The following is a 13,510-nucleotide window of genomic DNA, read 5'->3' on the forward strand; positions in this document are numbered from 1 at the left end:
TGCCAGTGTTTTCAGTTGTTTACAGTGTTCTTTCAAGTAACTTTAAAAAAAATTCCCCATTCTTTATTAAATTTATTGTCCTCTTGATCTCTGATTTTTCCCGGTCGTTTTCGGCAGTTCGGCGTAGTCCATCATCTTTATCAGCCTAGAAGCAAAGAGCTTCTCCTTTGATGTTTCTGGTCAAGTGTGGGGCAGGGCAGGCCTCTCCTGTCATGGGCAGCTGGATAGCTACCAGGCATGGGCAATGTATCGCTCTTCCAAACGCCAGTGGTGTGAGATTCTACTCCGCCATTGCCCTGTCAGAGTATAATAATAATAATAATAATAATAATAATAATAATAATAATAATTTATTATTTATACCCCGTCCATCTGGCTGGGTTTCTCCAGCCACTCTGGGTGGCTTCCAACAGAACACTAAAATACAATAACCTATTAAACATTAAAAGCTTCCCTAAATAGGGCTGCCTTCAGATGTCTTCTAAAAGTCTGGTAGTTGTTCTTCTGTTTGACATCTGGTGGGAGGGTGTTCCACAGGGCGGGCGCCACTACCGAGAAGGCCCTCTGCCTGGTTCCCTGTAACTTGGCTTCTCGCTATGAGGGAGATGCCAGAAGGCCCTCGGACCTGGACCCTGGCATCCGGGGTGGAGATGCTCCTTCAGGTCTACTGGGCCGAGGCCGTTTAGCGCTTTTAAAGTCAGCACCAACACTTTGAATTGTAACTGGGATTCAGGTTGTTCCCTCCCCCTCCTTGCACCCAGCTAGCCATCTTACATTTGCCTCCCAAAACTAGGCCCCTCTGGGACTGTGTGGTCTTGAGTACAAGGGGGAGCTGACCTCTGCTCCTTGGTGCTGTGGGGGGAGAGAGCCCCCCAGGGTGTCTCACTGGTGCCTCTCCTTTCTCTCCCTGCCTCTCCTTCCAGCTCTGGGCTGAGTCTCGAAGAGTCGGCGCAGCTGACCTCCACTGCCCCACCTCCTGCTCAGGACCAGCCGCACGCCGAGAACCCAGCCACGCAGTCGCCACAATTCACGCCGGTCTCTGTGGCCACGCCTTGCAAAGAAGAGGCTGCTCCTGTGGCAACTCCAAAGGCACAGGATGCCCTGGTGGTGCCACCGCTGCCAGGAGCCGCCAGCAAAGAGGCGACGGAGGAGGAGAAGCCGCCACGGGCTTCCACGCTGCCGGAGGAGCTTGTGAAGTCGTCCTCGTCCCCCAGCAACACGCCCATCACCCAGGCTCCCCGCAGGCCTTCCAGGGGGGCACAGGAAGAGGCTCTGGCGGGGCGAGAAGAGGAGGCAGGAGAAGCCAAGAGGCCCCACCTGCCCTGTCCGGAGTCCCTTCCGGGGAAGGGAAGCGCAAGCAAACCAAAGATCCCAACCAGCACCGCCACTGCTGCCGCTTCCGCCACCTCCAGCGCCAGCCCGGAAGGAGAGTCTCGGGCGACGCCTGCCAAGGAAGCCCTTCCTGCCAGCGCGGAACAGATGGACACCGGAGCGCAGGCTCTGAAGAGGAAGCCCGGGCCCCCTGAGGAGGCGGCCTTGTCCACGCCAGAGAAGCGGGCCCACGTTGAGGAGAAGTGCCCCCCCAGGCCGCCCTTTCAGAGCCCGCCGCAGCCCTTTCCCATCGCTCCTGTTCCCAAGGTCCCCCCACTCCGGGTAAGAGAGCTCTCTGCCTCGTGCTGGTTATGTCTGGGGGGCAAGGGGCTCTGGAGGGGGGGCGGGGGCCCTGCGTCTGCCTGGGCTGCTCTCCTCCACTGCGCACCCTCTTGAACTCCTGGGAGGAAAAGGTGGGGTGCAGACGCAGGAAGCCAACAAACACCCCGCAGAGCAGGGGAATGGGGTGGGGCGGGCGCAGGCACGTCTCGACTCTTGGGAAGTTGGCTGGCAGCTGCAGGGTCTGCTTGCACGTCACCCCAAGCTTAAGCTTGGCAAATCCATTTAAGGAAGACTCTCATGAGGCCACAGAGAGTTTGGAAGCAGCCTGCTTGCCAGCACTGGCTTCAGGGGGCCAGAGGGGGAGGGACCTGCTATCCATCATGACAGGCACCATAAAGTGTCACCCAGCGGAAGGGAAACCTGGTTGGCTTTACGGCCAGGTCCTTATAAGGATCTGCCTCATGGCCCAGGTGGGTGGGGCGTCCACTTGTCATTCACCTGACATCATAAATGATGTCAGGGTTTTTTGTTTTGTCCTTTGACGTCCCAAAGTTGGGACTTCAAAGCACATAGAAACCATAGAATTGGAAGAAACCCTGAGGACCATCTAGTCCTAGATAGCGAGCTACTGCTATGAACAAGCATTTCCCCCCTTCTTTCAGCAGCTGCTTTGCTGCACACCCCCTCTGAGTAGCGCCTGGCTGTCTGCTGCATGCATTGAAAACACAGTGTCAGATGGCAAAGGTGGTTGCTCACGAGTAACCAGGCAGGACTCCGACCTGTCTTTTGCAGGTTTTATTAAGGTGCAAAACTATTTACAGTGCAGAACCATCAGTTCATGTTTGCCTCAATCGCTAGCAGAATCCGGGAGTGCCTGTTTCCTGGACCTCCCCCAGCATAAAAGTCTTGTTACGCCCAGCCGTTTCCTTCCCTCTTTGCGCTTTGGACCTCTGCGCAGGGTGGGCTGCGGAAGGGGCATGCTTCCCTCCTGTCCGGCTTGGCCAGGAGCGGTGCTGAGGCTCCCACCAGCACCCTCTGGTCCTTTCACCTCTTCCCCACTGGAGGTGGGGCTTTCCTCATCACCGGAGGAGGATCTGCTTCGCATGATTTTCGGAGGCTCCCTGTAACACGACTGCCCCTCTGTTTCCCGCCCCTGTTCTGATGGCAGTTCCCTGACACACAGCAAAGCTGAGCAGGTTTGGGTGTGCGAGAGCTTCCTTCAGGGCGATCTCTTGCGCGCCCAGAACAAGCAGGGCTGCCCTCCCTTAGCAGCTGGTGGTTGGATGCTGTGACCAAGCCCTGCCCTTTCCTGTGGACATCAGGTGGGTGGGGGGTGAGTTGGCAAAAAAAAAGTGGCCAAATGCGGAAGTTGAGCAGGCCAAGACTGGCCCATGAGCTGGAGGTTGAAGTCTCACGTGGGATCTTGCCTGCTGGAGCTCGTTGACAGTGCTGCTCTCGCTTCTCGGGAAACAAATCCTTCCTTGGCATGAGGACTGGCCGGCTCAGAGGTGCCACTTTGCCCGGGATCCTCCCGCCAGCTCACTTGCCTTTCTTCTTCTCTCTTCCAGATCCCCGTCTCCAGGATCCAGGGTTCTCCCTCGCCATTTCCTGCCGCCAGCCAGGTCTCTCCCAGGCCCGGCTTCCCAGTCACCATCACCAGTCCCAGGAGGACAGGGGCCAGGACTCTGGCGGATATCAAAGCCCGCGCCAGGATGGCCAGGGCACAGCGGGCAGCAGCCGCCGCGGCCGCTGCCGCCTCCGGCGCTGCTCCTCCTGCGTCCTTTGTGGGAGCCATCCCGGGGCCCGGCCCCGGCGGGGGGAGAGGAGAGGAGCAGAGTGGCGTCGCACCAGGGAGGCCTCATGGAGCTGCGCTGGACCTGGCAGGCCCTGGAGGCGGGGGAGGTCCACGAAGGGCCCCTGGCCCCGGAGCCCCCTCCGCCTGCCCCCCAGCGCCACCCCCCGCGGCGCCCCAGCCAGCACCCTCTGTCGGTCCTGCAAGAGCACAGCTACAGCCGGCTCCCCCAGGGCGGCCCCCAGGACCGGGCCCCGGGGCGGAGACCCCGCCAGCCCCCCAGGCAGAGATAGGCAGCGCCAGCCACTCGCACTTGGCCACCTCTGCCGGCCGGGGGGTCCCTTCGGGCTCAAGCGCCAGGCCGCCTGCAGGGATGGGTGGCCCTGGGAACGCCTCTCCCACAATCATCCTGATTTCCGGGGCGACCTGTGGTTCTGAAGGCCCCAGCCCAGCCAGTAAAAGTGGGGCTGAAGCGGCTCCGGCTGCCGGTGCCACGGCTCCAGGGGGGGAACCCCTTTCTTCAGCTCAGGCACCCCCTGGGCTCTTCCGGGCGCCCCCGTCTCCTGCCGCTCAGGCCGGCCCACTGGCACCGCCGGCTGCGACATCCCCTGCCGTCGCCCACAGCCTTAAAGCCCCCCCTGGCCCCTTGAGCGGAAGCGCCGTTGCCACCCCCTTCCTCAAGGCCAGCTCCAGCATCCCAGCCAACAACCCCCTGGTGGCCCAGCTGCTGCAGGGGAAATCGGTGCCCATGGAGCAGATCCTGCCCAAGCCCCTGACCCGGGCCGGGGAGATGAAGACCCTCCCTCTCCCCGCAAAGGAAGGCAGAGAGCCAGCAGCAGCTCCTCCGCAGAGGGAAGCCGGCGAGAGGCAGCCGCTGAGCGGGAAGCCAGACTCCAGCCAGGGCAGGCAGCTGCTGCCGCCGCCACCCCACGGCCCTGCCCCCTGCTCCCCCTTCCCAGGACGGGACTTGTGGGGCGTCAGTGCCGCCCCCTTCCCCAGCCAGGAAGCCCAGGAGCACCACCACCTCCAGGCCCTGGTGCAGGCGGCTCCCAGGCAGGGCCCCCTGCCCACTTCCTCGCCCCCTCCCCAGCTCCCCCCGCTCCCCGCAGACTTCCCCGCGGAGAGCAGCAGCTCCCCCAGCCAGAGCTTTGTCCTGGGATTCGCCGGCAGGAGGACCTCCAAGCCTGCCATGTCGGGACATTATCTCCTGAACATCTCCACCTACGGGCGCTGCCCCGAGAACCTCCGGAGGAGCCTGGCCGTGCCCCCAGAGAGCCGCCTGTGCCCCGAGGGGCCCAAGATGGAGTTCAAGGAACGAGAGGCGGCGGCCGTGAGTGGCGGGGAAGACGGGCGAGAGACGGACGACACGGAGGACGAAGAGGCGTTTGTTGCGGCGAAGGAGGAGCCCCTGCCTCACAAGGGGGCAGGAGGAGAGGGTGAGCCGGCAAGCCCCCCCAGAAGGAGCACCAAGAAGGGGGAGCTGGCAGAAGGCAGCCCGGCCGAGGCAGCCACCCGCACACTCTCTGCAGGCCCAGATTTTGCCCGGAGTGCCCTGGCGAGGGACTTCCTGCGGGCAGCCCAGGAGCAAGTGGCTCAGGCGGTGAGGGGGGAGAGGAAGCCCTGCGGCCTGGAGCTGCCTCCCTCAGCCGCGCAGGCGGAGCCCCTCCCTCCCCGGCCCCCGCTGCTGCTCTCCCCCTCGCAGCAGCCCCCCCGCCTCTTTGGGGCTCCGGGCGGAGTGCCGCTCCTCGGCTCGGGCTACAGCGGCACCATCAACGTCTCTGCGTCTCCCGACCTGCGCCAGGAGGCCCTCCTGACAGGGCTCTCGGACCCCGGGCGCATGGGGGACGTGGTCTCCTTCTCGGTGACGGTGACGACCATCCCCGCCGGGCAGCAGGGGCCCGCGGGCCGAGGCCACCCTCTCCCGGGCCAGGCCTTCTCGGAGGACGGCCGCTTGGACCTGCCCTCCAAGTGCTACTGCCGCTTGAAAGCCATGATCGTCTGCAAGGGCTGCGGGGCCTTCTGCCACGACGACTGCATCGGCCCCTCCAAACTCTGCGTCTCCTGCCTGGTGGTGCGGTAGCAGCTCCAGACGGGCTGCTGGGGGGCGGCGTCCTCTTTGGGGAGCAGGAGGGGCGCCCTGCCGAACCGGGAGCCCTTTCCCCTGGCCCCCCCCCACCCCTCCAGCCACCCGCTCTGTTTCCTCCAGAGCGTCAGAAGCACCTTGGACAGACGGACGGACGGCAGAAGCTCTTGGGACAAGTCTTTGCACTTCAGGAATCATGTAAATACGTTGCGTTGTGTGGTTTTTTTCTTTTTGTCTTAAAAAAAGAAATGTTTCAAATTGCTTAAGATCAATCTGATTGATTTGAACTCCCGTGTTCATCAAGCATCTTTCCCCACGCCAGAAAAAGGTGGCTCTGGCCGGGCCCCTCCCATGGCTGAACGGGGCTCTCCAGCGTGGCAGCCAGCCAGCCCCCTGGCGTGCCATTCTTCTCATTGGTGGTAGAGGCTGGCACCCAGTTCTGGCTGGCTGGCTGCCCCCTTTCCTCATGGCGCTGTGTGCGCACTCATGCGCAGTGCCCTAACGAACCCAGCAGTTGTGGGCCTTGTGCACCAGCAGACAGGTGGGCGCCCGGCTTCTCTGCAGGGTTTGGTCACTCTGGAGGCTATATTGTGGGGAAAGTCCCCTTGGGCCCCATCCAGCTCAGCACTCTCTTCTCACAGCCCCCAACCAGAGGCCCATGAGATGGGAAGCTGCCTGCCATGCGTTGTCTCCTCACACGCCCCCCCCCCCATGGGCCCCACACATGCAGAGTTCTGTATTTGAAGCAGAGTTCAGTGCTCTTCAGAAGGAAAGCGTCCTCTCTCTTTTCTCAAAGGCAAGGATACTGAATCAAGCCCCCCGGTCCAGCCGCCCAGGGGTTTCCCCGTCATATTATGCCTTGGCAGCGTTCTCACTCAGGGCCCAGTCAGTCGCCACGTCCTGGTTTCAGGTGTTTGGCGTTGAAGTGGAGCGCAGATCTGAGTTGTGGGGCTAGCAGGGGCTCCAGCTGGCAGCCGAGGTGGGTTGCAGGAGCCCGGGCCACCTGGCCCCACCTCCGCCTTTCCTCGGAATTACTTCCTGCCAGGAGACCTGGGGAGCAGAGCCCAGCCTGGGCCACCTCCTCATCCTGCAGGGCTTGCAAGCTCACGGGGCCCCTGGGGCCACGGCAGGGAGCGCCCTCTCTTACCCTTCCTTTTCGTTTTCTGCCCCGATGCAATATATTTGATATGACTGAAAATCGAATTAAGAGATTATAATTAATATATTTTAAGTAATATATATTTTAGTACATCCGTATTATGAAAGGAGAATGGCAAAGGACTTGTGAAGCAGACACACAAGGTGTTTGTGTGTGCGCGCGCGGTTTTGAACATGTCTCTCCCTCCCGCAGAGGAACTGAAAGCGCCTGTGTTGATTGCAATAAAGAGGGTGGTCTGAGAGAAATGGAACGTGGCTCATCAGAAGGCCTTTCACTTCCCCTAGGCCAGGAGACATGTTGAGATACCTGAGGGAGTGCAAAACTTTCATCTGCTGTTGCCTTTTAAAAAGAGACTTAAATTGGAACTGAGAATATGTATAGAGACGTCAGGTTGACACCATTTAAAAAGTCATATTTTTTCACAAATAATATAGAAAGAAAAGAATATTTTACTTAAGAGTTTTAAGTATTTGAAATAAATATAGGTATGTAAATATTCTGTATGTACTTCATATATTCTTTTATTTTACATTTTATTGTAAACAAATGGATATTAAAATCTTGGAACTGGTTTGATGGTTGCCTCTGACTTCTGGGAAGCAAATTGCGAATCCTGAAGAGGAAGAAGCTTTGCTTTGTGTTCTCTTTCCCCATTTTCCCCTTTCGTTGCTGGGACGGTAGGCGGTGGGTGTTTAGAGCATCCTTGAAGTTCACAACGACCCTTTTGGGGAGGATAATTGGTGGAAGAGTGGCGTCCCCAAAGGCCCACCAGAGTTGGGAATTCCTGTGTCAAGGCCAACATCTCGGCAGCAGCAGTTTGCACCACACAGAGCGTGTTTCTGTTGCGATGCGCCCAAGGGAACGGGGGCAATTGGCAGGCCCCCAGCTGGCTCCAGCCCACCGGCCCGTTGCCAGTCAAACTCCAGTCCTCGGTTCTGCATCAAGACTGCAACTTAGAGCTTCAGAAGCCTTTCAGAAGCTGAGCATGCAAGCCAGCAGAGATCACAAACTCTTTGTGACGGAAGAGCAGACATAGGCATATGTAAAGCATATTTTCAAGCAGTTTATTCAGCATAGATCAGGACAAAGAAAACATGTCTGCTCTCCCTCATGTCCAAGAGCTACAAGCAGCATAAGGCAAAAGCTAGACACAAACGAAGTTCCCAGCAAGCTGTGCTGGAATGTAAACAGACATACAACAGCTCCACACATCTGTTTAGGTGGAACGGAACATCAGTATCCTAACAGTTTCTAGATGCTCTCTACATGGAGGAGGGAGGGAGGGACTGGCGGTGAACAGTGTGACAGAATCTAGTGATCTAGTTCTCGGTAAGGCATTGGAGAGAGGTTTGAATTGGACAGCAGGTTTTGAAAAAGCAGACGGGTTTGCTGGCGTAGGCAGAGGAGTTTCCCAAACTTTGGTCTCCAGCCGTGGTTGGACTACAACTCCCATCATCCTTGACCTTGGTCCTGCTAGCTAGGGATGATGGGTGTTGTAGTCCAACAACAGCTGGAGACCCAAGTTTGGGAAGCACTGCTCTAGAGGCAAAGAAGTAGAGAACCTGTTGCGGGAGGGGGGTGTCATAACGACTAGAAGCCTGAAGTGGAGCGTGATGGAGCCAATTTGGAGATTGAACTTGAGAGCAGGGATGGAGAGTGCTTTGGGAGCTGCTTCCGCCAGCTTTCCTGAGCTAAAATACAGTGGTTTTCCAATCACCTTGAAGCTCCACCCACCTCCTAATTCCAAGGCCTCCAGCCCTTGCAGTTAAGGAAGGCTCCCAGGTGGGAGAACATTTTTGCCTGCCCTCCGAAAGCAAAAACTGCTGGTATTGCACAGAGGCAGTGGCTCTTTGGGGGGGGGGTTGCAAGAACATGCTTGGGACATTGCCCCCCACCCACCTTGGTCTTTCCTGTGACCCAAATCAAAGTTCCTGTTGTAGAGGTGGTCTTGGAACACATTTGGATACGTTCTGAGAGCCCAGTCTCATCAATGCCGCTGCCCGGAAGATGTCCTGAAACAATAATTTCTTCCCAGGCTTGGCAGTGCTCCGAAAAGCCTCTTCACCACACAAGCAATTTAGGGCAGCTTCAAATTACAACGGCTGTCTTGTGTCACAAATGGCCATGAGTAGGCCATCCATCTGCCTCCAAAGTGCAAATTGTGTGTATGTTCAAATGGAAACTTATTGAGGGCCGGATCGTGCTCAGCGAGGCAAACGGATCTGGCGCATGGGGCACAATCCAAGGATTTCCCTTGTGCAAACCCCACTGAATGGGGGGCGGCGGCTGCGCAAAGGCTTTGGTGGGGCTCTGTTTCTTTCAAAACTCCCTGTTCCTTCTAGTTTGTATGGGGAAGCAGACACTTGGGCTCAGGCCCCAGAATGTATTGGTTGGAAATGTACCAAGCACATCTGGGGATAAAGAGACATCTTGCAATCAACGCTGTGTGTTTCTCCACCCCACTTAGATGGAACCAAGTTTTACATGGCGTTGCCGCAGTGAAATTTAAAATTGCACAGAGCAGAAGTATTAAAATGCACGGATTTTGTGTTGTGGGGTGGGTGGCCTTTTTTGAACAACCCCTGGGCTGAATGGTCCCCTTTGTTGCATTTTCAAATTGCTTTGTTGGGGCAGAGGCTTTGCTGGAATTCCTGCAGGAGCCCTTTGCCAAGATATTTCTGGGCTTCTATGTTGGAAGGTGCCTTGCTGGAAAGGAAATCCCTGCAGCAGCTCTGGAGTAATAAAGAGCAGGGCAGGGATCTGGTGAGGATCAATACTATCGGCCAAACGACAAATAAAAAAGGCTGAAAACTTATGCAATCATGTGGCAGCAATTCACGCTTTGAGAGAGAACAGTACAAGTGTAAAAGCTCCAGTATTAAAAGTGTAAAACCCAGACATGTCCTCTGGGGTTTTGCCTTGGGAGCAGCAGCGGCTCTGCAAGCCGTGGCTGCTGCCAGCCCGAGTGGGGTGCAGTGCCCTGTGTGCCTCTTCCCCCAGCTCGGGCTGCCCTCTTATTTGCTCTTCAAGATACGGGAACCCTAGTAAAACCAACGGGTCACACATGAAGACGCAGCCTCTGGATTTCTAGAAAAGGCCACTGGCAAATTATTTATTTCAACCATTTATGTGCCACTTAACGCTTTCCTAAGTGGTTGCAGAACATAAAATCAGTTAAAAGGAACCATGAACCAGGAAAAGATCTGGGTTGGGGGGCTCAGCCTTGTTTCTTTCCTTTTCAGCTGTTCCCTCAGGTCACCATTATCCTCCCCTCTTTTAACTTCAGTAGTTCCTCATGGAACTTTGGAGTGTCAGGCATAGCCCTATTGGCTTTAGCCCAAACGTAGCAGAGTTTTTCTGCACAGCGAGGAAGCTAGTTGCGGCGATGATGACTAGGCAGCTAGACTCAGAATAACTATTTACAGGATTTATTAAAAGGAAAAATAAAACCAGCAGAGTTTCTGCATACAAATAAAAGCAAAATAAATCCTCTTTCTTTCTCTCTCTCAAAACCATACACAGCACTTCTAACTCCTAACACACCTCACACCAAACTGTGCTAGCAATCCCTAGATAACAGAGTTGAGTGCTGCTCGTTAACCAATCAGAGTGAGTAGTTTCTAGGTCAAGCAGACCTGGGCTTTCTGCCAAGAGTAAATTGCCACCAGCTTGAGTTAATTGGTGAAGCTAGAATCTGCAAGTTTCCCACGAGAACCAATTAACAGAAACTGAAACCGAAACTGAACAGTTCCCTCCTTCCTTATCATGCTGCCGACATTCAGCTTCGTGTTTCCTCTCTGTCCCCTTCTTCAGCTATTAATAAATTACCGTTTCATCTTTGGACAAAATCTCTGTAACGCAGAACTTGTGGTCTGGCCTCATTATCAGTTTGTTTCCTCCTTTCCCTTCAATTTTAGGTTTGGCTGTCATTGTCTCTTGTGGTTATTTTGGATTCCACTTTGTCTCATCTCCCTTTTGTTCACGACACAGTGAAATTCTGCCATTATTATTTTGAAGCTTCTTTCAGCTCTCTCCTGCAGCAACCCAATAATTCCACAAACAGACACACTGGTCTTATTTGGTCCTGCCAGGCACATCTTCTTTGCAAAATTCTCATCTCCATTTCTTGTGTCCATTTGCAGACCTGCAGCTGGTCTTGCTCTTTTCTGTGGTCCATGTTTCATCCCTTTTGGGCTTGATCTCCTTGGTCGCCTCCTCTGCTTCTCTACGCTGTAGTCTTCTCTCTCTTACCACGTCAGCCCCAGGCCCAGATCCTTCTGCCCTGCAGTTCCCAGCCCTCCTCACCTCCCAGGCTTGTTGTTGTTTAGTTGTGTCCGACTCTTCGTGACCCCCTGGACCAGAGCACGCCAGGCCCTCCTGTCTTCCACTGCCTCCCGCAGTTTAGTTAAACTCATGTTGGTAGCTTCGAGAACACTGTCCCACCATCTCGTCCTCCGTCGTCCGCTTCTCCTTGCGCCCTCCATCTTTCCCAACATCTGGGTCTTTTCCAGGGAGTCTTCTCATGAGGTGGCCAAAGTCTTGGAGCCTCAGCTTCAGGATCTGTCCTTCCAGTGAGCACTCAGGGCTGATTTCCTTCAGAATGGAGAGGTTTGATCTTCTTGCAGTCCATGGGACTCTCAAGAGTCTCCTCCAGCACCATAATTCAAAAGCATCCATTCTTCAGCGATCAGCCTTCTTTATGGTCCAGCTCTCACTTCCATACATCACTACTGGGAAAACCAGAGCTTTAACTATACAGACCTTTGTTGGCAATGTGATGTCTCTGCTTTTTAAGATGCTGTCTAGGTTTGTCATTGCTTTTCTCCCAAGAAGCAGGCGTCTTTTAATTTCGTGACTGCTGTCACCATCTGCAGTGATCATGGAGCCCAAGTAAAATCTCTCACTGCCTCCATTTCCTCCCCTTCTATTTGCCAGGAGGTGATGGGCCCAGTGGCCATGATCTTCGTTTTTTTGATGTTGAGCTTCAAACCATATTTTGCACTCTCCTCTTTCACCCTCATTTCACCCAGCCTACAAAGGGCCAAAGGACATACCTCTCATCCCTTTTGCCATGTTGCGGCAGACCCTCTCTCTCTCTCTCTCTCTCTCTCTCCTTGTGAGCTTGCAGTCTGCAGAGAGCTTGTAACCGCTCCTTTTTTATTAAAAAAATGAAAAGCAGTATATAAATATTTTTAAAATCCATTTTGGAAAAAGCTATATAAATCTTTTTGCCTGTATGATAAAGAGTTTTGAAAAAGCATGTTACTAATTATTGGGACTCAAGGCAGGAGCAGGAAAGGGGAAGGAAGGGGTTAGGCTAGGGGAGCAGGGAGAATAATATGATTTCTTATCAGATTACTGGAAGGAACAAGATCGGTCCAGTTTCCTGAAGGAGCGTCTCCACCCCCATCGTTCTGCCTGGACGCTGAGGTCCAGCTCTGAGGGCCTTCTGGCGGTTCCCTCATTGCGAGAAGCCACGTTACAGGGAACCAGGCAGAGGGCCTTCTCGGTAGTGGCACCTGCTCTGTGGAACGCCTTCCCACCGGATGTCAAAGAGAATAACAACTACCAGACTTTTAAGGTAAAGGTACCCCTGCCCGTACGGGCCAATCGTGTCCGACTCTAGGGTTGTGCGCCCATCTCACTTAAGAGGCCGGGGGCCAGCGCTGTCCGGAGACACTTCCGGGTCACGTGGCCAGCGTGACGAAGCTGCTCTGGCGAGCCAGCACCAGCGCAGCACACGGAAACGCCGTTTACCTTCCCGCTAGAAAGCGGTCCCTATTTATCTACTTGCACTTAGGGGTGCTTTCGAACTGCTAGGTGGGCAGGAGCTGGGACCGAACGACGGGAGCTCACCCCGCCGCGGGGATTCGAACCGCCGACCATGCGATCGGCAAGCCCTAGGCACTGAGGTTTTACCCACAGTGCCACCCGCGTCCCGTGACCAAACTTTTAGAAGACATCTAAAGGCAGCCCTGTTTAGGGAAGCTTTTGAGGTTTAATAGGTTATTGTATTTTAGTGTTTTGTTGGAGTGGCTGGGGAAGCCCAGCCAGATGGGCGGGGTATAAGTAAATTATTATTACAGTATTTATTATTATTATTATTATTATTATTATTATTATTATTATTATTATTATTTAGTTAAGCCTATCTCCTAATGAATGAATAAAGCAAATGCCAGGAATGCCAGCTGTGCTCTTGAAGGTCTGTCTGGGGCCACCATGCTGGGCTTGTTGACCCTGGTGACACTCCCACCTGACCCACTGAGCCAAGTGCAACCAGAAAGGGGGGGGGAGGCAAGGGCCAGCTGTGCCCGAGAGCATCTTCCTGCACGCTGCTGATCTTTGCCCAGCTTTGATGGGCCAAATTGCCCTGAGCGATTCCTGCAGGCTGCTGGTCTGCTGCCTTCTCACCCTGTTGACCCTGGCTAGAACTCCCAAGCGGATTCTCTTTCGCCCACTCTCCTTAAGCTCCGGCAGTGGATCAGCACCCCAGCCTCCTTAATGGCTCTTCCTCACATGCTTTGAAAGTCTTCACCTTCGCTTTTCCTTCCTCCTGCTTGGTTTTTCGGCACACCCCTCCCTTCTCCAATTTGTCATTTGTGAAGGCATGCAATGTGGCCACAGCAAGTGGGCCTGAAGCCCAAAGGCTGCCCGTCCTCTTCTTCAGCTATCACTTTCAGAAATGCACCCTCCTTTCCGATCTCTGCTCTCCCCACCATTATTCACCAAGACAAGGACTCCCCGCCAGCACTTCGCTTTAATATTTCATTAGGTTTTTGAAACGTCAGAACTTCCCAAGAAGAATGCATGCCTTCAAGGT

The 13,510-nt window shown here is 55.0% G+C and overlaps 2 protein-coding genes across 3 annotated transcripts in view; one reads left to right on the top strand and one right to left on the bottom strand.

The window, feature by feature from the left end:
• The window catches only part of ASXL2 (ASXL transcriptional regulator 2), a 32,404-nt gene extending 25,146 nt beyond the window's left edge, over positions 1 to 7,258 (top strand). For both annotated transcript variants that reach the window (XM_081188409.1, XM_081188410.1), the window contains 2 exons: positions 924 to 1,653; positions 3,222 to 7,258. In XM_081188409.1, coding sequence (XP_081044535.1) covers positions 924 to 1,653; positions 3,222 to 5,525 — 3,034 coding nt within the window. In that variant the 3' untranslated portion in view covers positions 5,526 to 7,258. The remainder of the gene's footprint in view (positions 1 to 923; positions 1,654 to 3,221) is intronic.
• Positions 1 to 13,510, bottom strand: part of HADHB (hydroxyacyl-CoA dehydrogenase trifunctional multienzyme complex subunit beta) — a 348,394-nt gene that overhangs the window by 294,192 nt on the left and 40,692 nt on the right. The window lies entirely within an intron of this gene.

This window comes from Podarcis bocagei (assembly GCF_964188305.1).
Source record: "Podarcis bocagei genome assembly, chromosome: 3".
In the NCBI taxonomy this organism is placed as follows: Eukaryota; Metazoa; Chordata; class Lepidosauria; order Squamata; family Lacertidae; genus Podarcis; species Podarcis bocagei.